Here is a 26,792-nt window from a genome sequence, read left to right as displayed (position 1 = left end):
AGGAACCCACACAAGCCGGTTTGATCAGGGAAGAGTGACTTCCTTGTTCCTTGAGAGCTGTGGAGCGTTTTGAGGCCTTTTTTTTTTCTGACTTCCTTGCTCACTCCTCGTTGTGTCGAGGGCCCTCAGAGCCACCATGTCGACAAGCCGGGGCTGAGGGGCGGAGTGGCTGCCTGCGAAATGAAAAGCTGAGGATGGCAGGACACAGCCACTGACAGCTCAGTCAGTACCCACACTCAGTTATTTCTGGATGGAAATTAGCAGCAGAATAAATGTATCATGGTATTGCATCAGTGCGAAGTCAGGCTACTTTATAGGAAAGTGTCACAAAAATGAAATATTAAAAGAAATGGCCATTATAATGTTGCTGTTTTGTAAGGTCAATTGAGATAACTTTTAACTTAAGCCATAGACTGATTAATATTGGTAGTATCAGACATATCGGCCAATCAGCGTCATCCACCACCAATGCAATGGAGCTTCCTCCTTGACCGCTGCCCAGGAAAAACAGCCTACAAAATATGCAATGAGATTATCTTTTCTTTCATATTTTATTTATTGATTTATTCAATTCAGTGGTATTTTCTGTATATTTATTCATCATTTATGGTAGTAATCTATCCCAAGATTTACATGCCATTTGATTGCTGGGTTGGCTCAAGGAATTTTATTAATATCCCATGGTCTAATGCTGTTTCAGGCTTAAAAAAATTCACTGTCTGCTGCTTCAATAACCCGAAAAAATCAGTACTGGTATTGGCTTTCCAAAATTCACATTGGTTGAACCCATTTCAGAACTAGTAGCCAATTATTTCAGCCTTTCAACCATGGGAAGTCATGGCTTAGCTTTGAAACTGGATGATTAAGAGACACCAGTGTTTGATGCTATACTTTACTAATTTGGTTCTATAATCTGTTTGCATTAGTGGCCCTGTTTCTGTTCAAAAAGGTGGCAATTTAAAGTATTTTGTGGGTCACCAGATGCCATATGTGAGGACAGTAGGTGAGGCCAGACCAGACCAGGTCAGTAAACACACAGGGAGAGTGTGTTAGAATGACAGAGGCACAAGTAGAGCTTCAGTGGCCCGTCTGGGAAGAGGGGGTGGGGATAGAGGGGGAATAATCCCCTGGCCATCTGCTGCTTTTGCTGTCCTGTGTGTGTGTATGTGTGTGTGTGTATGTAAGCGCGTATCAGTGTATCAGTGTTGGGCCGCCTCTCACGTGGGATGAGGTCTAGCTCGCTCAACCGCTTTGCTTCCTGCTTTTCATTCCATCAAACTCTTGATAACGCTACTTCCTGGTGGCAGCCTAGCTTGCTTCTGACACTTCTCTTCTTTAAACTTAATTTTTGCTGGCGGCCACTTTCCTCAGCCTGGCCCTTTTCTTTCACAGTGCTTAAAGAAATCCACTCATGGCATAAGAATGGATTAGAAATAAAAAACAAAACAAAACAAAGAGATTGATTGGAAAGAGATGCAATCAGACAGACCGATAAAATCATTGAGCCCTGCCTGCTGTCTGGTGCTGTCCGTGGTGCTGAACGCTGTCGGGAGGGTTCCCCTTGAAATGCAGCAGGTTACAGATAACTAGTTACCCTGTTAAAAATGTAACAGTAACTATTTTAATCACTTCGTCAAAATAATTGAGCAATATACGTTTGATTACTAACACTTTTTTAAACTGGCCAGTAAATCTGTAAAGACCTAAAAACTAGGCAAAACCTCACAGCAGTACTCAGTGCTGAGTGTCAAACTTTCATTAAAAGTTCTTCATTATTAATTGAATAATAATAATAATAATAATAATAATAATAATAATAATAAATTTTATTTGTAAAGCGCTTTTCATAAAAGAATCTCAAAGTGCTACAAAAACCTAAAATAACATAACAAAAACACCGAGAGCAGTAAAACAGTAAAAAATCATCAACAAGGAGAGAACAGCTAACTAGGCAACTAAGGACAGCTTAAAAACGCCTGCCTGAACAAAAATGTTTTGAGTCCTTTTTTGAAAGTGTCCACAGACTGGGGTTTTCGAAGATGTTCAGGGAGGGAGTTCCAGATGTGGGGGGCAGCAGAGCAGAAGGCTCGGTCTCCCGTAGTGCGGAGTCTCGTGCGGGGAGGATGAAGGAGATTGGAGCTTTGGGACCGGAGGTTGCGAGAGGATGAATGAGGAGTAAGGAGGTCTTTGAGGTATTGCGGGGAATGGCTGTAGATGCAGAGGTGGGTGATGAGGGCAATCTTGTACTGAATTCTTGAGGTTATGGGGAACCAGTGGAGGTTCTGAAGAATGGGGGTGATGTGGTCATTTTTGTGAACTTTCATCAGAGTTCGGACAGCACAGTTCTGAATGAATTGAAGTTTCTGGAGGTTTTTATTGGGTACACCGATGAGCAGGCTGTTACAGTAGTCAAGCCTGGAGGAGTTTAGGGTGTGGATTCTCTGCATCTGAGAAGGTGAGGAAGGGGCGGAGTTTAGAAATGTTCTTGAGATGGAAAAAGCAGGTTTTGTACAGATGTTTGATGTGGTTGGCAAAAGTCAGTTGTGGGTCCAGCTTCACACCAAGGTTGGTAACTGTGTTTGGATTTTTAAGCTCAACCACCAAAACCAGCTGACTGGACAGGTCCCTTAGAGCAATGGGCATTGGTTTGACTGGCCAATTCCAATAACAGAACCAATCAAAAACCAATCAATGTTCAGAAGTCGAGTGCAAAGGTTGACTGCTAAATGAATGGATCCTGTCCAGATGTAGAGACAGCTCCTATCCTTCATGGTGTGGCACTCAAATTTGTCCCAACAGCTTTGCTAACGCACGTTTTCTGGAAATCTGTCAAAAGAAGACATTTTTGCACAGAGAAAAGATATAAATCAACTTAATGAATGATATACATATAGATCTACATATAGTATTTTTTTTTTTTACAGACAAGAATATATTTGGATGCATCCACTTTGTTATCACCAACATTTTGATTACTAACTGATTTAATTAATTTTCAGGTAACGGTAGCAGAATACAGTCACATTTCTTAATTACATTTCTTTAATTACATATAAATAGTTAGTCCTGAACACTGGTGTGGAACCTACAGTAACTGCACATTGTAATATAAGTGACTGCACATATAGGTGCTATTAGGTTTATCAAATATATGATTTTCCTTGGGAAGCTGGACCTCTGTTGTCACTGCCTTCACCAACATGGATGACAACACGAATTGGACTAGTGGCCTGTAGATACATCGCATAAAACCTGATTTATCGCCTCATGCATCTCTTGTCCACATTCTCAGGCTGGTACTGGTACTAAATCTCTTAATGAGTGGCAAGGCACAAGTCAGATGCTTCATCATGTTTTTTTTTTTTTTTTTAATTCAGACTAAAATGAATACTTAAACATACACAGGTTGGGTGTACAATTTCACAATTGTACAAATGTACGAGTGTGACATGAGCACTCTGCCTTGACTGATAATGAGTTTACTATTGCATCACCCTGCTGCCACCTCTCAATCGAATCTTGGTGCTGTTGTTGTTGTTGGTATGTGTGTGTGTGTGTGTGTGTGTGTTTGTGTATTGCACAGCCATGCTCCTGACAGTCCTGGCAAGGTATGAAAGCGCTACGGTGTAGTAAATGATGACATTTTCAACACAATCAGTCTTCATGATGGCAAAAAACTAGGACAATAAGGCCCAGGTTGACAATAACAAGAATTATCCTTTAAAGGCAGTCTTCTCCCAGCATGCCTTGTTTCTTGTGCCAAATTCCAGCCCTGACACACATTTTCTTCTTCCATTTCACGCATTCACACACATCTATACTGGCCACTGTATATTTTGGCGGATCGCACTGATGCTCGCGACGTGATTTCGATCACATTTTCAGCCATTAGTCATCCGCGGTGATGTTTCTGATCCACTAAGAATAACTGAAAGAGACGGCTGATGTGTCCACACTGGCCATGTGGGTTATTAAAGAGGATTGTGACACAGTATAATCATCACCATGACAGCAGCTGGCCCACCTGCCAGGAGCATTAAAGTGCTGTTTCACCTAAATTCAAGCTTTATTTGGTGATTTATTTTGATGTGGGTGTGGAATTCAAAGGATGGCGGCTGGGATTGGTTGTTGCTGGGAGCTTATAAACAGAGTATAAAAGTAGCATTGGTGGCAGGAATATTTATCTTTATAAATAAAATATAAAGTCAATAGCAATTATATTGCCAAAGTAAGCTAGGGGTAGTCGCTTCAACTATTTGAGAATGCGAGTCAGCATCTGTGTTAAAAATGCCAATGCCAAAGATAACATCTGGTTTACTGTACCAGTATGAATATCATTTCATGTATAGCCTGTCTTTAGTGTTGAAAACTTCATGTTAAAGTTAAAGAGAATTTATAAACTTGCCATTTTCAGCAAAGTATAAAAGACAATATACAGAAAAAGAGATCTCAATGTAATGAGATTTAAGGATATTGTTGTGTATAAGCTGACTAATAGATTGATTTAGCCTCTGTTAACCGGCCAGCATTGATCTTGCAACCACTTTATTATTTTCTACTATCTGTTTATAATGCAACTTCCCTCTGCTACACTGGTACCCATCAGTCTGGTTTTCTGAAACCTGCAGAGACTGTGAATTACACGTAACGCGTTACCACAAGAATAAATCCTGGCTCTCTGTCCACGATGGCCGCATGCCAGCAACAATAAGCGAATTATGTTCCACTGCCCAGTTTTTACCCATGACATCAGCCTATTTAATTCAGATAAATAAATAAATAAATAAATAAATAAATAATGTAGCACAGTTTTTAAAAAATACAGCTCAAATGGGGTCATTACCTAATTTGCGCATTTTAAAGCAATGTATTTTCATCAGGATGTATTAGGTCTGGCTGCTATTACAATATTATAGCATTTCATTCAGACTTGGCTTCCAAACGTCCTCCTCCTGTTTTCACGGCGTGGAGGCTCAGACAGTTGGCCAAAGACGTCCACAGGAAGTTCGCTGTTGAGCAGCCGCGATGGGAGATGATGACCCGCGATTCAGGGCACGGGCTAATAGGGTTACATCATCGTTTTTGTCTGTCATATGCACCACAGACTGGGAGCTCAAAAACAAACAGCAGGGCACCCCTAGTGTGTTTGTGTGTGTGTGTGTGTGTGTGTGTGTGTGTGTGTGTTTACGCTTTATTTATAGAGCGAGAGCTGACTGAGCGTGCATCCTGTTTTACAGCAGAGTACTCTCATTCACTCCTGGGAGCTGACCAATACAACAAATGTCTTCTGTTGCTTCACTGAATCATTGTGTATTTGTGCTTGTACGTGTGTGTGTGCGTGTGTGCGTGTGTGTGTGTGTGTGTGTACGCGCGTGTGATTTTGTACTTGCAAGATCTCTGCAAGGGGCGGAAATGGCTAATTTCATTGCTAATTTAGGACTAGAACTTGGGTTTAGGAACAGAATTGGAATTAGGATTTATTTGGTTTAGGTTAAAGCACAGTTTGGACGACTGAGGGACAATTTAGGGACCCTGGATTGAGGACCACCCAAGAAAAAACAGAAGATAGAACAATCACAAAATTCCAGCAATGTCATGGCAATGGTGAATCATGTGAGAAATGTATGCTGGGTTTTCTGGAGGAGAAAAAAAAATCCTATTCGTCTATTTGTAGATGTATTAATAAGAAAAGTCTACAGTTTGTGCTTTGGAAATGGTTTGCAGCCGGTACTGTAAAATAAACACAGTTTGTCATACAATTTGTGAGGCTAAAACAGATTTGTGAGAACTGATGTGAGAACTGAGAGTTTAGTTATGCATGTCTCGTCCGGGGAACTTGTCATACGTTTTGTGATCGTGTCATATTGACGTTTTATGTTAAAGTCATTTTGCATTCACCTGCTTGCAGATTAGGCACATCACTTTTTTTTTTGTTTGTTTGTTTTGTGCGTGATGGCCCCGGCTCCTCCATCTCACCATAAACACCTGTCTCATGAGTAGACATGTCGCAAACACTCCAAAAAGTAGATTTCTTAATGGTCTTTGAGAGGCTGCCATGATTGCTCTATTGGTTTGTGTTGAGGCAGCAAAGTGGTACGTTTCTTGTCACTAAAGCAAGTGCTGTGTACCGGTTTGTACGATAACTGATGGGGAATCAACATTTTAATACGACTTTTGTAGAAAAATTGTGAACGTTTCCTTTAAGGTTGGCTTAGAGTTAAGATCAGAGTTGGGTTTAGTGTAGGGGGTTAAGGTTTGGTCTGTTGCGGTGAGGGTGGGATGGTTGGAGGGTTGGTTACATGTCTGTGTGTGTGTGTGTGTGTGTGTGTGTGTGTGTGTGTGTGTTGACATATTTGTGTATATGCGATCATCTATATGGCAACTCCACCATCCCTGGACCCCCTCCTGGAACATCCCTCCTGGACTTCTTCAGGTGTCATCTCTAATTGGCTCATTATCATAGGGAGGCAGGGACACAACAGGGGGATAAGCCTCTGTTAATGTGTAATTCTGGGTGACTGTGAACCGTGTGTGGTGTTATACTGTCGACTGCAGGCACACAGACATGGAGGGTGAGATCTTTGAGAAAGCAAGCGGAGTCCCATTGCATAACCAGAGGTGGATATTTCTTTTCACTACAGTTTAAGCACCACATCAACTCAGTTATTGAATGAATGAATGAATGAAAGAATGATGTACATACATGCTCTGGCCCACGTGTTCCCTCCTCATTGAGAAACCTGAATCGAAAAATGTAATTTCTGCAATACTTTAAAGAAAAATAATTATACAAAGGCAGATGCAGATGCTATTAATGCAGATTCTTGTTTTGTGTTTGTGAGCTGTATACAGTCTACGTTAACATATACAAGCAAATAGTCAGGGAATGGACAGTGTGGAAGGTGCGTAAGTAAGATCAACAGTTGCAAACACACACAAATGCGTTCATTCAACAGTTCAACAGTTGTGTTTATTTGGTTGGTCTGAGAGGGTCCACAGAGGCTGTGGTTTAATGGAAGTGAGAGGGTGTTAATGACATGGTCACCGGGTTGACAACCTCCACACACTCAAACCCACCATGAGTCAAAAGACCAGGGCTAAATATAGAGGCTCGGTCTGGCCTTTTGTAATGACACTGCTCTAGTCCACATCTGTCCGCCTGCCGAGCATGTCAGGTCCGCCGCCTCTGCTTAATGGCTTTCTTTGGTGTGAGTGAACCTCAGAAATTAACTAGTGAGGTAGACAGCTACAGGAGTAATGTTGCCCTGGATGATATTGTTTGAATTTATTAATTGCCTTAAGGAAATGCCCACTTCTTGAGAGGTCAAAAGTCAAGGGCCAGCTACAGAAATGCAATGGTTGATGAATCGTGTCTTTAAACCATTAGAACACATTGCTGCCATGTGTATCTCTGTGGTTTACGTTAGAATAAGATACTTTTTAATTGTTAGTGGCTCTGGCTTAGACTGTTGAGGCATAAGTTCAGTATTTTTCAACCCAGGTCGAATTAGCATGTTGATTCCCATCATTTATAATCACATGTAGCACACCCTCACTGCCAGCTCTAGTGACAGGAAAGAGGAAACAAGTTGAACAAAAAAAAGTTGAAGGTAGTGTAACTTCAGCTGAGCTAAATGAGTAAAACCTGCTAGAAAGCACAGTTTGCACATTTTTTTTGTTTATTGGACAATTTTCAAAACTTATTTGACTGTTGTCATTGTTTTCATGGTCTCCCAGTGTCTGTGTGGGTTTCCACTGGGACCTCTGGTTTCCTCCCACAGGTCATGTCACTGACATGCATGTCAGGTAAATTGGAGATATTAAATTGCTGCTGGTGTGAATGTGTGTGTCTGCCCCGCCGTGGACTGCCACCTGTCCAGGGTGTTTCCCTGCCTTCAGCTCAGTGAGTGCTTGGAGAGGATCCAGCATCCCGTTACCTTAATTGGGATAAGCAGCTTGGAAAATGAATGAATGAATAGTAGTTTCCCATTTTCAGGAATGACATTTATAGTGGTTTTGGAGAGATCAGTAATGACTGTGCTGTTGGACCAGGTGGTAGACTAGCAAGAAGCTGCAGCAAAGTGGGAAGTTTCTCATCACTAAAGCGTGAGGTTGGGATGATAAAAGACAGGATTCATTTTATTATGGCCTGGGTTGAAAAATACCACACCTTTTAACTAAATCCCAAAAATGTAATTTAAAGTGATATTTTGTGTTAGGAGTTTGCTATCACCTGGTGACATGAGTGTTTCACTTGAAGCAAAGTGTGTCTGCTTGTTTGTCGTGCTCCTGTTTTTGACCTTGCCTTATTTAACAGCTACAGTAAATGCTCATCAATCCAATCCACTTTGGAAAGGAAATTGTTTGAAATACTGCAGTGTTCACACACACACACACACACACACACACACACACACACACACACACACACACACACCCAACCCCTGCGACCCACTCAGATCACAGTACCTTCCAGGACACTGTATGTGGTCTCATTTTTATGAGGTCGACTCCTGCTGAACAAGGTGGAGTGTCATCTCTCCGAGTGGACCTGAGGCTTCAGTAGCTCGAAATGTGATCTTTAATTCACTCCTCAGTCGTTATTCCCACCCCTGGGCTTCAAAGCCTGACATTCTCACGTCACTTCAAAGAGATATAAGAGCCAAATGGTCACAGCTGGAGCTCCCTCTAATGAAGACAAGGATGTCATCAGCGTACAGTGAAAATGATAAGCGGTAATATTAGCTGTGTAATGATGTCAGCAATTATTTCTTCAAAGTCAGATGACAGCTACAGTACTCCTAATTAATTAATTCTCCTTTTGATTGACCTTTTGGGGAGAACAACATCACCTTGAGATAAACAGTTTTTATCTAACACGTGTTCAAAACAACAGGCTAAACTTACCACACCAAACTTTTTACTGATTTAAGTTACAAGTGAGGATACGGGGCTTGGCTTGCTACCTCTTTACCTCTTTGGAATTGTGTGTGTGTATTAGCTCATTTCCATTATAAAGAGCTGTGCCGTGAAGGGCCGTTTGCCCTGTTTGGCCTTGGAGTGTTTCCATTGCTTATGGTACCAGTGGGTCGGCGTCATAGAATTAGAGAGGCGTGCTCGTTGCCATGGAGTTGTTATAGTAACAAGAGGAGCTGTCAGTTGTTAGCCTACATTAACTTTTTGCTACTTTTTTTAAATGGACAAAATCTTGTTTGAATAAAAAAGCCACTGGCCGGCAGCAGGTGGGCTGGCCGTGGCACCGGTCAGCGTCAGGCGGGCCGGCTGCGGCACCGGTCGGCGGGTCGGCTGCGGCACCGGTAGGCGTCACATTTCCATTTCCATTTGTAAGAAAAATGTAAACTAGGCTACACAACAGAAAAACCCAACAAAAAACTCAGCAAGCAAATCAATTTCTTCCATAATCTCTCCAGAAACTAATGTTTGTAAATAATAGCCTACTGGCTGAAGGTTTAATGGTTGACACTTGTCACTTGTCAGTTTGTAGCAGCCTGGTTAACTGACATTTTAACGGACCAATCACGAAGGAGATCATATTTAGGCTCGCCTCCGTGGCTCCGTGGCAAAATGTTGTTTTTAGAACATCATATTAATTAAAAACACATCACCATATGAAAAAATAACGTACAAAGTGACAGCTCACTGTTGGCATTCAAAGACATTGTCAGTGGGCACAATATAATTTCAGTTGAAAACCACCCGAAACGTGATTTTTCTTTAAATTCTTGGTGTTTAACCATATGCAGTGCACGCACGCTTTCCAGATGTCAGTATGATGTAATCGTTCTCATACAGCTCTTGGACAGCAGGGGTAATCCTATACATGACTCATCATGTCAGCATTAAACTATAGTCTTCACCATCATTTCCCTCAAATCACCATGGCCTCTCTCAATATCTTCACTTTATTTATTTATTTATTTTTAATCTGTACAACATCTGGCTTTGCTCCATAAGGTCAAAAGTTATGCGCCTGCTAACTTTTGAAAAGGAAATGAGCTTTTTGCATCCCCACATGGCCCGTTCTCTTTCTTTGTCACTCACAATACAGCAGGGTCTGGTAGATTTCAGCCCTGCTTAAGGCATTAGCTCAGGGGGATTATCCCACCAGCCAAACGCCCGGTCACCAGCAGCACACATCCTCTCATACAATCATACCGCCTGGCACGTGTCTGATATCTGGTCTGCTTGACTCTGACAGAGCTAGCCCTCCCATTGGCTCAAAGGGAATGGTGACCTGCCAGCCCAGAAATCAGCTAAGATATTATTTTACTGGAAACCGACTGCAACTTGACCCTGTGCATATTGAGTATTTTAAGTAGTGGCCATCACCCTCCTGCATTAATCCAGTGTCATTTTCACGCTTACAATGCAATCATTGTTTCGTAAACGAACCAAATACAGCAGAGCCAAATTCCTTACATATTGTGTGTGCACGGTGCAACACAATACTCTGCTTGTGCTCTGATGAGTCACCTGTCCATTCGCTGTAACTTCTGATGACTGGAAAGAGAACAAAACCTGATTTTCCAAAGCAATTCCTTTTGGAGATGAACCAAAGGGCAAATGTTTTTTAACCTTGCAGCAGCAGACGTGGGACCAGCGGCATCTGCATACAGATTTAAGAGGTTATTTGCAAAAGGTGGATTAAAACTAGATGGGTTGACCCCTAATTAACTTTTACGCAATTTATGTCTGTCCAAACGCATGCTTCATTTCATTTTATCTGCAAGGCAGTAAAATTGGACAGAAGCTTTAGGTCTGGAGCAGCAGTTTGGCGAGAGCGCCTGGCCTGTATCTTGAAGGTTCCAGGTTTGATTCTGCCCCTGCAGTGTAAGAAGTGGACTTTTACTTGTTTATATGAGTGATAAAACACAGACGTTAAGTGATAAAATATGGTGAGGTGAAAAAAAACAACAAAATAAACTCCCAAGCGGCTTATAAAAACATGTCACCTTAAAACAAAAAAGAGAGAGTGCATCCCCCTCAACCTCTGTTGTGCTACTTAAAGCCTGATGTTGAATTCAGAACAGCTACAGATAATGCACAACTCTCTCTGGGATCAATAGTGTTTAAAAAATACCAACAATTTGCATGGAAACTAATCCGTTCATTCATGTGGAAATGTGTCATTTTGCTTTCCCTGAGAGAGACATCACTCCTAACCTGATAAAAAAAAAAGAAAAAAAAAAAAAGGTTAACAGATCGGTGTCCTTACACGGCTCTACTCTGGCGATGCATCACTGACTAATGTAGCATGTGTATCCACTTAGCTTGTCTCTGCTAAGTGCTCTGTTCAGCCTTTAGTGTGTGTGGGGATTATACACCGGCTTTGACACCTTCCGCTCACACTTTTCACACGTTTTGCCCCGCATGCTGCTAAACAGCGTTTGATAAAGATGGCTCTACCCAGGAAAAGACATCAGGGTCGCTTTATTTGACAAGTGTAATAAATGTACAGGGTGCAGGGATAACCAGAGCTTACTTTCAGTGCAGTGAGGCAATGGACAACATACAATAAGCAGGGGACAATACATAAGGAAGGATATGCACCCAAAGTCATGCTAACACTATGTGCATTCATGCAGTGGGTTCATCAATGCAATGCAACAATAATCAGAGGTGCAAATATCTAATCACATTTACTCACTTGACTGTAATAGAGTGGTTTTTTGTGCACCTGTGCTTTTTTTTTTTTTTTTTAAGTCTGTAACTTTATTTTTACTTAAATACAATTTTAGCTTTAGTTTTATACTTCACTACATTTTAGATCAGATCCGTTACAGAGAAACAAAAGATCAATGACAGATTGTGGAACCTTTCACAATAAAATGCTCAGTCAGCAGAGATGAGAAGTGGAACCTGCTTCTGCTTTGTTGGTTCTACTTTTCTGTCATTTCCAGATTTCACAATAAAAGCTGCACCATGGTTGATGGAAGTAAGAAGCATTTAGACTCATGGGGCAAAAATGTGGAATAAGTGTGAAAAAAAAAGGGGGGAAAATACCAGTGAGTCAGCAATGTAGTTTACAGGGTCCTCACTTCAGTTTCACGTAATGCCCCTTTAAAAGAATGTAGTTTGCAGCACACGAAATCAAAACAAGGTTCAACTTATGATTTTCTTTGTTGAGAAAATTTTTTTAAAAATCAAAATATCTGTGACACGTATGGTTTGTCAGTGCTTTGTCAGTGTTGTCCTTGGAAACCGGGTTACATATGTTACAGTTTTGCATTGTGTGATGCGTCTTCTCTTAAACAGAGCTCTGCCGCGGACGACTTTGACCTTTTTCCTTTCTGACATGCTTAGTTTGCAGTCCATTGTTGCTTGCAGATGGATGTGGATGATCACGGGGTGTTAAATATGCAACAATTTTCTTTGGCTTTCACCTGAGTCACCGCTGAAAATAATGCCACGGTAAAAGTGTCTCTTCAGCGGTGGCCACTGTTATGGTAACTTTATGAATCACCTTAAATTACCTTTGTGCAAAATTCACTCCAAGCAGCGCTGAGTTTTAGGAATATGGGGACTTGGTCTGGTCTGGTGCGGTGGTCTCTTCTCTTCTCTCCTCTCCTCCCATCTTCTCTTCTCTTCTCCTCTCTTCTTGAGTCTGTGTAGCCTTAATTGGTTTCTTTCACAGCGTCAGGCTGTTAAGACAGGTATTGTCAGAGCTCGGTCTGGCGCTGAACCGCCGAGGCCACCAGGCTTCCTCTGAATGTTTGCGTAGCACGAGTGACACACAAGGCGAGCCGCGCTGACAGCCCAAGATAAATGACCTGTTTAACACAAAGCTCCCTCTCTCCCCCTCTCTCTTTCACTGTGTCTCTGTTTCTGTCTCTCTTATCGCATCTCTCACTTTCTGCCTGAGACTGAATTAACATGTTGAGCTCACTTGACTTATTGGCCAAATATTCACTTTAAACTTCACTTGGTGTTCCAGTCTTCACTTAGACTAACTTAAAGCACAACATGGCCAGAATAGATCCTGGAGGAGGGTTGGCTGAGATTGTCGAGTCCTGGTTTTCAAAACCACCGCCCCAAAACTGGATCTGACATCCATGCAATGAGAAACGCAACGCAAATACAAGTGGAGGCTCAGTTAGTCCTATTGGCTCAACACATTTACTAAGATTTTGCAGGGGTTGGCCATGAATTTCTTGATTTAACAGAGCTGACAGTTTAGCTAATTATCCAGTTTCATTTCTCAATTTGACATTCCAGTTATTGTGCCAAAGTCCTGTTCACCTTTGCCAGGTAATGATTTTGTCTGTAAGGAAACTGTACATGCATTATCATGAATGGATAGATAACCCATGAGCTGCTTCAGACATGCTTAAAAAATATTACCAGGCATGCCAAAGTGCACAAATGACTGAAAAATGATTGTACAGTGTAATTAAATATTAAAGGTGAGCCTCCGGTGTCTTCATTTCTCTGCAAAGTAATTACAAATGAATGTGATAAAGTCATTTTTGCTGGAGTTTTTTTTTTTTTTTCACAGTCAAACCATCCCAAACCTAACACTTTAATTTAAAACTCACATTCCATCATTATGTCTTTATTTAAACTCTTTTTTAAATTAATTTATTCATGTTAGGTTCAATTGTTTGTTCTTTTTATCTAATTCTTTTAAAATTTTATTTCTGCTCTATGTCATTGTAAATAGGGGCTTCGCACTCAATGATTGTTGAGTTTAAAAAAGTCCTAATAAGATTCCATATGTTATTTATTGGTCCACTATAAGCTGAAGTATGTACCTTCCACCAAGTTCACCTGTGCACAGAGTTTAAGCTTTAAGCGTGCACTAGATACAGGTGTAGTGACCCTACACTGTTGATAAATGACATCCACAGCCACTTTACATATTTCTCTCCATTACAGCCTCGGAAAAGTCACAGATGCAAAAAGACAACAGCACAGAAAAAAAGTGCTGCCCTGATTGACCCATTTTTTTTTTCAGGCACAGATGTCTTCTGTGCTGAAAACAGGAACACAAGGTTTTTGCAGCCACTATTTGATTTGCATCACTTTAAAGTTAAGATTATTTCACCGCTGGCTCCAGTGGTTTCTGTGTGCGGTTTAGTTTATAGATTAACTCACTGGTTTGCTTACATAATTGAATCTGATCTGATCATATGAGGCTCAAATTATGACTCTTAACCTTTTTCACAAGCCATTTTAAAGAGTTGAATGCACCCCTTCTCATGCCTTCTCGTGCCCATCTCGCCTAAGGTTAATTTTTTTTTTATTACTTTAGTCTGGTGTGTCCCTGTGAAAAGTGAGAGCGGAACTGAAGTACAACCTGTGCAGGTTAGAGAAAACAACAACAGCAACAACAAAAATAATCCCACAAGGCTCACGAAAACATTCCAATCCAAACAGGCAAAAAAAAAAAAATGGACAGAAAGGACAGCAGGTCATCATCAGCGTAGAGAACGCTGCAGAAACAACAAACTGCGGAAACAACAAGTAAAGGAAATGAAACAAATTTAGTGTGTGTGTACGTGTTCAAAGAGAGAAAGAGAAAGAAAATCTGTAGCGGAGGGTGTGAAAAAGGGCAAAAAAAAAAAATCACATATGACTCAAAACTCAAGAAAGCAGCTGGTCAAGACATAAAGCACATAAATAACATGGGAGGGAAATGAAATAAATTTACTAAAAGCATTTGTGAGTATGTCTGAGAAAAGGTGTGATTTGTTGAAGTCTTCAAGACTGCGGTGTGGGGCGGCTGCATGACGAATAATCACAATTTGTTCACCTCAACAACATATCTGGGGTCGTCCTGCTCTCTGTCTGTCTATTTTAAAAACTCACTGCTGTTCATTTGTTTTGCATTGGACAGTGAGTTATTTTTCGTCACATTGTCACTAACCTGTGTTGTCTCTCTTTTTTTGTTTCAGTGAAGAAAGCCAAACTCCATGGGCCTCCAGGTAAGAGCAGACACCATCCATTCATCCTAATTGTTGTCATACAGGAGCCTAAAACATAAAATATTCATCGTGTGGCAGAAAAGAAATAAACTGTGATATTTGCTGCCTTTTATTCTGTTGTATATATCCAAAAACGGGATGGCTTGTCATCGCCATCAAAACTCTTATCTATACTTTGGAATAGTTTACATCTCAGCAAGCCAGTGCCAATGCTTTGTTGTCATTGACCTTTTATTTAAAGCATCACATAAACATATCGTCTCATGCTGAGGCATAGAGAGTCATGATGACAGTAAGAGTGACTGCTGTCCTCTTGTGGAGCCATTATGAATCTTTGATCAACTGTTTTATTAACTGTTTTGACTGTATAGTTATCCCTCACTATAACGCGGTTCACCTTTCGCGGCCTCGCAGTTTCAGATTTTTTTTAGTGCAATTTTGCATGCTTTTTTTTTTTTTTTTACAGCACATTGTGTTCTGCGTCCTGATTGGCTAAGGGAGAGCCCGCGCATTGTGTTCTGCATCCTGATTGGCTAAGGGACTGTAGACCATTGTCAATCAATCTCCTCCGTGCCGGGAGGTTTTGATCTTTGGTTTCATTCTATAATACTGGACTTATTTTTCTACGAAGGTTTGAACTTTGAGAGTTTAAACAAGAGAGAAAAGTGAGAAAATGTTAATGCCTGTCTGAGAAAAGTGTATAAAGTGTGTAGTGAGGGGTTTTACAGCCTATATAATATAATAATTGTAAAAAATAAAGCTGACTAGTTGGCGGATTTTTAGAACGTAACTCCCGCGATTAACGAGGGCCCACTGTATATATTATTATTAACTCATAGCTCTACCCCATAGTACTTATAATGGGGCTAGAGCATTGGTTGTAACTTCAACTTGGGGTTTCCGGTTTGAATTCCTGGCATGATGGAGGAAGTGTTACAGTGTTACTGGACCCAAGTGCAGACGCAGACACGGTGCTGAGGGTGAGGATGGAGGATTTATTGTAGTAAGTTAGAACAATACAGCAGAGGAGGCCGGGGGTTTGATGAATGGTGGAGAGCGAGCAGAGGGGCAGGCCGAACAGGGAGAGGGTTAAGCGGGCAGCGAGGAGCAGTGTGGGCAGGCAGGAAGTCACGGAGGACTGAGGGATCCTGAGGATAGGGAGACACAAAGTTAATTCCAGCAGCACAAGGAGAAAGATCTCAGCAGCTCGAGTAAAATACTGGAGCAGCCATGAGAGTCTCCAGCACTGCAGCAGGATGAACAACCTGGTGCCGGGGCTCTTATACTGATTAGATGATGGGTTGATTGAGGGCAAGTGAGGTGGTGAAGCAGGAGCCTGAGAGAGAGAGAGTAAGCCAGTTAGCAGTAGGAGAACACAACAGAGGTAAAGAAGGTAGTCATGAAAAATCTTTCTCCATAATAGCAATGGTTCAGGGGAAACTCCTCTGATTTGTTGTCGTCGGATCCCCCCTTCTAACATCGCCGGTGTCACCAATGGACGTCTTCTGAGTTGTAGTTTTTATCTCAAGACCACAACATTTCTGTAACATTTTGTAAAGGAGGTTATATCGCTGCTTTAAGAGTGTGTGTTATGGGTGTTTTGTAAAGCGTAAAGTTCTCCTTTTTGTTCATAACTGCTTCAAAAACATGGGAAAAAATGAGATTTACAGATGAGAAAAAATACAAGAACATTAGCAAAAAAAAAAAAAAAAAAAAAAATAGCCAAAAAATTACAAGATAACCAGGAAATTGCAAAAAAAAAAAAAAAAAGCCAAAAAATTGCCAAAAAAGCCAGAAAATTACAAAATAACCAGGAAATTGAATTTTTTTTTTTTTTTTTTTTTACAAATTTACACAAAAAACTATATTTATACTGATGTCAGGTCAGTGATGCTTGATCAACGCTTGCTGCTTGACGAATGCTTTCACAAGTGTTGAAAGTGGTGTATAATTTCTGTCAGAGTCTGGAATATGTCCATTTTCTTTAATATTTGTCAGTAAATCACATATAGCCCCACATTTACTCCCAAAAATCTGGTCACCTTAATTTTAACACAGATTGGACCAGATCTGTCCTCCTTCCCGTAACATTTGTGCAAGGCATTTGAGTCTCAAAATAATGTAGTGTAGCTGCACTCTGCTGGGTGTGGCCGGGTGTTTGAGTGTAACGCTCACTTTGCAGTGCATCCTCTCCTCTCGGCCAGTACGCTAAAACAGGTGTGTCAGACTGATGCCATGGAGGGCCAAGAGGTTACAGGTTTCATTCCAACCCAAAACTCCACCAGGTGATTTCACTGATTAGCCCACCTCCAAGCAGAGAGGAGGAACTAATCAGTGAAATCACTTGGCGGAGTTTTGGGTTGGAATGAAAACCTGCAGGCTCTTGGCCGTCCATGGCACCGGTTTGACACCCCTGCGGTACAGCATGGTGTCAGTCCGTTTTACTGATTTAAAAATTGGTTAAAAATCCTCCTGTATTTGAGAAAGCTTTGTTTTAATCTCTTTTTGGTCCCACTTACATGGCCTGTGTATAAATGGTAGATGATGAGGCTAGTTTGAGGTGATGTGGTGGCCATTGCTAAAGACCCCCTTCATGCATTTATCGTGCCCCACATAACTCAACCAGGTAGTAACCATAGCCATAACCAGTCCTTTCAGCGTCTGAAAACACAGAGAACACCGACTCTTCCAAGCAGTTCCTCCTGGCAGTGAACTCAGCTCGAGTTCAGCGAGCGTGCAGTATAAATTGGGACTTGGCAACATCTGCACCAACTGGCATGATCAGAAGAAGAAGAATAGCATCACTCCTTCCTCCTTGCCTTCCTCTGTCCTCTCCTCCATTTCTTTCTTCGCGTCTTTTTTCACTCCTTACTGCGTGCAGCTGCTCATCCTCCCAACTTCTCTCCAGGCGATGATGAGAGGAGAACAACAGCGATGAGTGGGAGAATGAGGAATCAGCCCGGAGGAGAGGAGAGGAAAATCAATAGATCATCATAGACAAAAGGCCACCTGCTAGCCTGAAATGACAACGTGTCATCCCCACATAAAGGAGAAGATGGAGACAAATCTCTCAGCATCTCGAGGAGACAGAGATGGACTCCAGATACAGGAGATGATTTGTCACTGGCCGCCTCTGGCCTGCAGTTGCTGAGCCGTATTTTCAGAGCGGAAGGAGGAGATTTGATTGGCCCTCCCAGGGTTAATAAAGTAGGACATGAGTGATGATGTGGCTGTCATACAGTGGTTTCCATTGTGGAAGTCCCACTTCATTCATTTCTCAATCTATCCTCCACGAGCACTCCTAACACTTCTTTCTTTCAGTGTTATACAGCAAAACCAAATTCATACTGTGTAAAAGAGCACTCGGTTACTTCTCCAAACACTTCCTCTTGAAGCTGCAGCCAAAGACCATCAGTAGTTAATGAAATATGTATGAAACTTCACGAATGGCTACAACAGTACCACATTTCCTTCAACAAAAGACCTGTAAGAGAGCACAACCCTTAAACACCCTCTCTGCATCACCAGAGACTTGTGGAGGCGGTATGCTACAAATGCAGTTCAAACATGTGATTTTTGTTATTAGTCTCAGGCCAGACAGCAACTGGAGTTTGGCCCACTCTAATGCCCCACTTTGGGGAACATGATCTGATTTATCTTAATAGCAAGCAAATAGATTTTTTTGCCCATGGGAGCTGCTGTCCCAAGTCCTTCCGGAAACCCCAGTGGTGGACGACCCAAGAGAAATGTTGGCTGGAATGTGTGTCAGTCTTATTAGTTTGGTGAAAATAATGGACATCATCTATATTGTCTTTTAAATGGGCACTAAGTATGAGTTTTACCGCCCATGACACAGTGGAGCAAACAAGCAGCCAGGTTGGCAAAATACCTCCACATCGCGGTTCTTGAAATTCATTGCTTGGATGCAGGCAAGAATTGGTAACAGCAAGAACCTGGAACTGATAACTCATATATTACCCTAATACACACATATAATGAACTGTAGAAAAAAAGCAGGACGAATTGAAGGTCTATCAACATGACTATCACTCAGTTCAAATCCAATCCTAGTTTGCTGGGGTCGTATTAGAAACGGTCCTGTTGGCTGTATCAGAGACGCTCCTGGTCGTATTAGAGGGTTGGAACAAGCAACTTATGTGTTCGTATGGGTTTTGAGGACTTGTTGGGACTGTGATTGCCTTTATCACCCCTCCTGTCAGTGTGTCTCTTGGCTCTCTGCTGTAATTAGCTTGGTTAATATTTGTGTCAGTTACAGTCTGTAGCTGAAGGGGATGGGAAGAGAAAAGTCAGCAGCTGAGCCATAAATTTGTCTAGGGTGAGAAAAGTTCTGTTGATGTTCCTTTGAATGGCTGCAAAGGTCATAGACCCCGTTTCCACCTGGCATTGAAATGCATTCTGAGTGATCTAATTCGGAGGCGGCCTGGGACGCTTTAGGGAGGCGGACCTACATATTCATTTGCACGCCATTAAAATGCAAAACAACAAGGCACAGCTACAAAAACAAGCGTACAGAAGAGGAGCGGAGAAGCAAAGCAAAGCCACAACAGTGATACTATATTAAGAGATTCATTAATTTCCCTTGAGTGAGAGTTGGTGGTCACTCTACTGCTTTTGTTTTGGCACAGTGACTTCGGGTGGAGACAGTCGCTCCACGGTGATCTGGACCACTGCCGGAGTCATGACGCCACATTACAAAGAACCAGCTGCTTTTGAGATGTGTTTTGCGATCAGGATGCTAGTTTGAGTTCCAGACTGCATGGGAAGAAAACACCTTGGCAGGGAAAGTGATTAAGAAGCTTTCCCCCTGCCAAAACATACGCCAAAGTCCCCATGAGCAAGGCACAGCAACCAATTCACTCCAGCAGAGCCGCTCAGTGTCTAGCAGCAGAAAAACTGTAGTTGTAACAAGGAGGATAGGTGTGACTGCATGGAGGTGCATGGGGGAGGATGATGAAAAACAGAGCCAACATGCTCAGTCAAGAGGTAAAAAAAAAAAAAAAAAAAAAAAAAAGAAAAAAATATCTCGAACTGCTTTGCTGCCAATCCTCCGTGACCATCAGCAATCGTGCTCACTCTCTTTCTCCACCCTGCTGTCACCCTTGGTCAATACTGCTTTAGCATTGCTGGTTGGAGTTATTTTTATTTCAGCTCTTCATCCATCTCAGTGTTTGTCCCACTGTAAACAGCCAAGACCTGCACTTACAGTATTTGGACTCCACTTTGGACTAAAATAAATCATTATGTGCGAACAACAGGCGTGTATTCCAGCGTGTTTGAGCGGGGAATTGTGCTGAATCGTGTTTTTTTGGTTTCATATTTCACTTTGCATCCATCAGCATCGGTGGAGCTCTTGCTGTGAACGTCCACCGCTGCTTAATGAGATAATGGTGTTTATCTAATGAGGCGGCCCTTCCTTAGCACAGCCTGAACCCCTGCACTGTCTCACTCACATTCACTGTGCTGCTTATTCCTGACGGCTGCAGTTTTCCCACCGAGTCAACTTCGCTTAAACATACCGCCGCTGCAGAAACACAACTTTATTACTGTGTTCTTGCTCAAACATTTCCCCCAAAGAAAGAATTCTTAGGAAAAATATACAATTTTGCTGTGTGTTCACCTGTCTAAAGTCACAATGAATGGTTGGTCAGCAAGTCAGGTGAGATACCAGAGTTTTATGGTCAGCTGTATAGATTTGAAAAAAATGCTTGTGCGCACTTTTAGATATATAGATGCACGACGGTGGGCTTTTAAAGTAAGTGCAAACAGCTCATAACTAATGTGATGCTAACTGGGATCTGAACTGGTCTAGCTGCATCAGGAAAACAATGATTGTTGATTTTAAATTGCCTCTAGTAATAATTTTAAGTTATTGATGTAGAATTGCTTGTGGTGATAGAACAATGAGTCTAAAATTCAGTATATTGCAGTATCCAAATGAGACCGTACGTATCACAAGGCGTGATATTAGCTACTTTATATTCTGCTTTACTACTCACAACTGTGATGGCTTGTCTGTCACATTTTATATGATGCTCATTGAAATTTGTGCTTTGCAATGACCTTTTTTATATTACAGAAAGACAAGACAATCATCAGAAAGGTTTGTGGCTCAGAAAAACAAACACAAAAAATATAATGAATTCTGCACAGTCAAACTTGTTTGTATTGAATCGTGAATTGTGAACGGCCTCATTCACCGTGTGTCAAATCATATCATAAGATGCATGTTATCGGTGTTGTGGGTCTACTATAATGAGGGATATAGATCAATCTATATGTAAAGGTCACTAATGAATAATTTAATGAAGAGTTTACAGAGAAAAAAAAATAAAAATGTTCTTTGCCTTGACTTAACCCATTTGTTTTTGTCGGCAACAACTAGACTAAAATGAAAAACAAACAAAATTCAAATGACAAATATTTTAGTTAGAAGACTAAAGCTGGTAACACATTGGCTTGTGCTGGACAGCCGCTTGTAGCGTTCAACACAATTCAAGCTCCTGTACATTATCAAGAATTGTTATAGGACGTTTTATCTTTATTATAGAAGTGCTTTGAATTGGTGGACTGTACGTAACTGTAAATGTGAAGCAGGGCGTCGCGCTGAAAAGAGCAAGTGTGAGCAAGCCGACATTCCCGAGATACATAAAAGGTCAAAGTAAAAAAAAAAAAAAAAAAAAGAAAATTGCCAGACAATAGAGAAGTCACTCTTTGAATTTTTCCTCCACACCTCCAAGCTTGAGCCTCGGTTATACTTCCACTTCCCCTCCACAAAAGCTCTCCTCCTTCAGCTTCTCTCCCACCCTGTCCTCCCTCTCTCTCTCTCTGTCTTTCTTTCTCTCTCTCGTCCTCCCTCTGCTCCCTCTCTCACTCCAGCCTCCTCCATCCCCTGCATCCCTCCCTCGACACCCATAATAGAGTATTCATTACCGTCGACAGCCTAGTAAATGTCATCCCGCCTGGTCGCGCCGCACACTTCCATGTGTAACTGAATATAACTTATTTATTTTCATAAGTCATGGACACTTAATTATAAATGACGCTGGCTGCTCCCCGAGAGGGTCCCACTGCATGCTGGGATATGTCCTCTTCGCCACAGCTGGTTGGTGCGCGCTGAAGGAAGGTGTGTCTGTGTGTGTGTGTTTGCATGCATAGGCTATATTCATGCATTCATGGGAGTTTGGTGTCATTAAATACTTGCCACAGCAGCCCTTGGAGGAGATCGGTGCTAATTTTAGCTTCTAATTTTTGCTTTGTTTGTTTTTTTTTTGCTGTGTTTGCCCGCCTCTTCTGTTAGCTCAGGCAGTAAATAGGGCTGTCTAAAACCTACTAGCCTCCGCGTCCCGTTAATCACAGACCTGGCAACCCGCATAAGTGAATGATGGATTATTCTCGATTAACCTCCTGCCTCCAGCTCTCCTCATTACAGCTAAGCTCTGCTGAGAGGGGAGACAGATACAGGCAACCGGTTGTGGCAAAAGAATGGAATGCAGCAGGAGGTCAATCTATTTTTTGTTGTTTTTTTTTTTTTTTTTTTTTTAACATTACCAATAACATAATGGCAAACATTCAATGTGTTTACATCAAATTAAATGTGATTTTAGGCAGCTCCCGGATCTGAATGGGCGCTACTTAGAGGTGAAGCGATTCGTTCATTGCGTCAGTTCTTCGCTCTGACTGCGACCCAAATTATTGCCTTGAGCGTATATTTTGTTGCCTCGATTGTGTATTATTTTATGTACATTTATTTATGTTCTTGTGTACCTTGGCCTCCCTGCCAAAGCATTTCACAGGAATGCACTTGTACAGCTGAATCTTCAATCTTGAATCTTTAAATTTGAAACTGTTATGAGATCTTTTGACTCGTAATTCTTAAAAAGTAATTCCATTGCAATGATTTTATTCACATTTCAGAAGTAAATAATCATCTTATATCATTGCATGTGTTTATGTAATGAATATAGAATGTTAAAAAAATAAAGACATTATCAAATTGCGGTTTACAAAGTCAAATCAAATTGAATCGCTCCAAAAAAGGAAAAAAAAAATGCTTATATAGAATCACCAGCTCGTGAATCATGGCTGGATCACGGCTCTACTGTTACTGTACAAATATGAAACCGGGCGGCTGCTTGGAAACAGCACACACACGCCCAGTCGACCGTGCCTCCATTCGTGGAGATTAAAAAATGCAGGGAGTGTTGTGAGCCTCACCGCTGGGAGAGTTTCTTGTCCACAGTGTCGCAAATGAGCCTTTTTATTAGCTGCGGCGGCGGCGGCGCAGGCCTGCTCTCTGAGCCGCCGCGGGCCGATGCAATCAGCGAGGAGCTCCGGGGGGAGTTTTCAGCTCAGCAGAGGACAGGAAGTCAGACTCAGACGCCAAGACGCCCTCTCCTCCCGGCTTCTCATCCATCAAGCTATCCATCCAGCCGTCCTTCCATCCATCACGTTTGTCTCTATGTCTTTATCCACCTGTTTACCAAAACCCCCAAATCCTTTAGAGACTGGACCGCAGTGGCTCAGCAAAATACCAGAGAGCTTGATGCCTGAATATTAGCCAGCAGGCTGCAGGGTGAAAAGATTTACCAGTATAAAGTATTATGCGGAAGAATACTCTTTCATAAATAAGCTCATTTTTCCCACACTTCATCCCTCCCTGTCATGAGAATCGATACTTCGGTACCAAGTTGATACCAATAGTCCAAAAATATGATGGTACCAGTTTTTCTATGGCACCGGAGGCACTGTAGGTACTGAATTAATTTATTTAGATTATGGGCCCTATCTTGTGCCACCCGCTATCCGCTGCCACTACCCGCTACCCGCAAATTGCGGATTTAGGAACTTCCGCTATCCCTAAACGGTATCTTGCGCCCACGCTACCCGCTATCCATTATGCCGACTCCGTCATTTGCGCCTGGAGGTGTGTCCGTGGGCGTGTTTCATGCGCTATCCCTAAAGTTGCTATCTTGTGCACACACTATAGCGGATAGCGGGTGGTCCTGACCACCCGCTATCCGCTATCCCTAAAGTTTGGGCTGTTAGGAGAGCGCGCCCAGGCGGCTTCAATGCGCGCCCCGACGGAGCCTCGCCACGCACACGGTCGGACTGATACCGGGACGCCGCCGGAATGGACTGAGTATATTACTCATATAGACTGTTTAGAGGACACTTACGCCAGCACGTTTTATTGTTTTATCATAAGCCAGCAGCTGTGCTATATTTTTATTTTTAATATTTTATTTGCCCAATCTACCTTGTCAATAAATTAGTTTACACATAGTTCCACCTCTGCCTCTTGTGTGTCTGTGGTGTGAGCCGGGGATTTTACTCAATCAGTACAACCTTGTGACACGTCCACTTGGACACATGTGGCTCCACCTCCCAAATTAACTCGCCTATAATATAATATATCATATGTATATAAAGCCCACTTGCTTTAGCCTCAGTAGAGCCCCTGAGAAAATCTACCTCCCTCTCTCCATCGCGGGTTTAGGATTTAGGATTTAGGATAGCGCATCCTGCCCTTAAAAGCAATGGCACCTGGCACACTGATTGGTTTAACTGGAGTAACGCCCAAAACACGCCTATGCATAATATAGCGGGTAGCGCAGGTGTTTTGCGGATAGCGGGAGGAGCACAAGATAGCAACTTTTACGGGGGAACGCCTCTTGCGCAACCCTAAATCCGCAAATAGCGGGTTTAGGGAGTCTGGCACAAGATAGGGCCCATAGTGTTTATTTAGATTTAGCCTTCAGTGGGCTGTAACATTCTCCCAGAACTGATGGGGGCAGTATACATACGATTTACGCTTGTTCCAGGGCGCCGAAGAAGAGACAAACACATATGAAAGATGGTAGCTCCGCCTCGGCTCGTCCAAAAGAAACACAGCGAGAGTCGATCATGGAAGGATTTTGCATTCGAGGCGCACGCTCAGGGAATAATAATAAATTTGCAAACCAAAATATGCAAACCGTGCCATCGAGGTTTCCCGTTAAACAGTTGTTTCTGTTTTTAATTATGCATAAGCCTACTTATTGTTTCCATATTTTTCTCCTGTCTCTGCTGGACACTGCGGTTGAAATTCTGCACAAATTCTGTCTAAAATGCCGTGATTTAAGCAAAGTTGACTCACTGTTTGTTTTAAATACCTGAAGGCTTAAATAATTGAATGTTCAACAGATTTTCATAAAGGAGTGTATGTTGAAGGAAATGGGATTTTTTTTCCTTTTCTTTTTCTTTTTTCTTTTTTTTTTTTTTTTTTTTACCATGGTATCGTAATGGGTATCGAGCATCATTTAGTATCTTTTGAAATGTTCTGATTTGCCGTTGGTTTTTATATTCTGCACTTGGTCCACTTGCAAAGGAGGGCATCTGTCTTCAGTGCGTCTCCAAGTTGAAAATGAAGGTTGAATGAATGAAGGAATTATTTGAATCATCATTAATTTTGACCTTTGTGGCAAAATTGACAGAGCCCACTTGCTCTTTTCCAGAAACGCCCCTTCTTCACGTCTACGCAGCAACACCTTGACGGAAATCTGGCTTGTATTTTGAAAGAGAAGCAGGGTGATAAGTCATTATTCAGTCTCTTTCACTTATTTATTTATGCAGTCGGATGATAAAATGTCTCACCTCATCTTCAACCCGAAATCTGCCAGCGCTACCCTCAACCCCTCTGGTCCTCTTGAAAAATAAGTGGTCATTACATTCAAGACACAAATAGATATGGAAGGACATACACACACACACACACACACATTCACACACACATACACACTCTAATGTTGTATACACTCTTTCAGTCGCATTTATGGGTCCTCACAGGTGGAGAGTGGGCTACTTGAGGCAGGTAATCAAACAGGGATTAGGTGGTTTGTGGCTTTGCAAACCTCTTCTGTTTATGCTGATTAGGATGGCTCACAGTGAGCTGGACAGCAGCACATACACACACACACACACACACGCACACACACACACACACACACATGCAGCACAGATCCCCTAACTGACCACAGCTTCAGAAAAACTCTGTAAAACCCTCAAATGAAGCTTTATTTACTTTTCTCTTTGCAGTCCACGTGTCAGGCCTGTGGCACAATTTATAGACCCCTTCACAGCTTGTAAACAGTGTGACGTAATATGGGGGGCGGGGCTTATCTGGAGGCAAAACATCTCAAACGTGCTGGCTTGTCAATGTGGATTAGCATGTTTTAACGGAGTGTTTATGCTAAAATGGACGAGGAAAACGACAATTTTGTGGACATGTGAGTACAGTCACTCTTCAGGACTGTGAATGTTATCTAAAAAAAATGGACTCTCGCTGATGGGACGAGATTCCCTGACCCCTACATGATCACTCATTGGACGGACAATTTGACGGTACTGCCCGAAAAGATATTACAAAAGAAAGATATTACAAGAGATATCACAAGAAGATAGTGGAACCACTGTGGGGCTGAACGCAGCATGCTACTCCTGCCTGAGGTCCGTTTCACGAAGCAGGTTCAACAAACTCGGCATAATGTCATGCGCGGTCTTATAACCATTTCCCGACGAATATTTAATTCTCTGCGCAGTAGCACTGCACCTTCATCCACGGGATTGTTGTCGAAAGGACATGCCATGTTCGTGAAAAAAGTCGCCACCCAACTACTAACGGACTTCTAATAAAGGCCTGCTGACTGTTTTTTATTTATTTATTTATTTATTTTTAAATAACAGACGGCAGAACTAATACGCCATGCCAAAACTCGCCTGCTGACTGAATGAATGAGGAAGTTAAATACGGTGTGTGGCTGAAAGAGGGCGGACACAGAGAGAAACTCG

The 26,792-nt window shown here is 42.0% G+C and overlaps 1 protein-coding gene across 1 annotated transcript in view; it reads left to right on the top strand.

Annotated features, from left to right (window-relative positions):
* LOC115364824 (uncharacterized) overlaps nt 1-26,792 on the top strand; it is a 216,989-nt gene that overhangs the window by 3,447 nt on the left and 186,750 nt on the right. Inside the window, exon 2 of the mRNA XM_030059449.1 lies at nt 14,916-14,945. Within this exon, the coding sequence (XP_029915309.1) occupies nt 14,916-14,945 (30 nt within the window). The remainder of the gene's footprint in view (nt 1-14,915; nt 14,946-26,792) is intronic.

Source organism: Myripristis murdjan, chromosome 9, assembly GCF_902150065.1.
Source record: "Myripristis murdjan chromosome 9, fMyrMur1.1, whole genome shotgun sequence".
Classification (NCBI taxonomy): Eukaryota; Metazoa; Chordata; class Actinopteri; order Holocentriformes; family Holocentridae; genus Myripristis; species Myripristis murdjan.
Note: the sequence above shows the minus strand (reverse complement) of the source record. Positions and strands in the feature narration are given on the sequence as shown.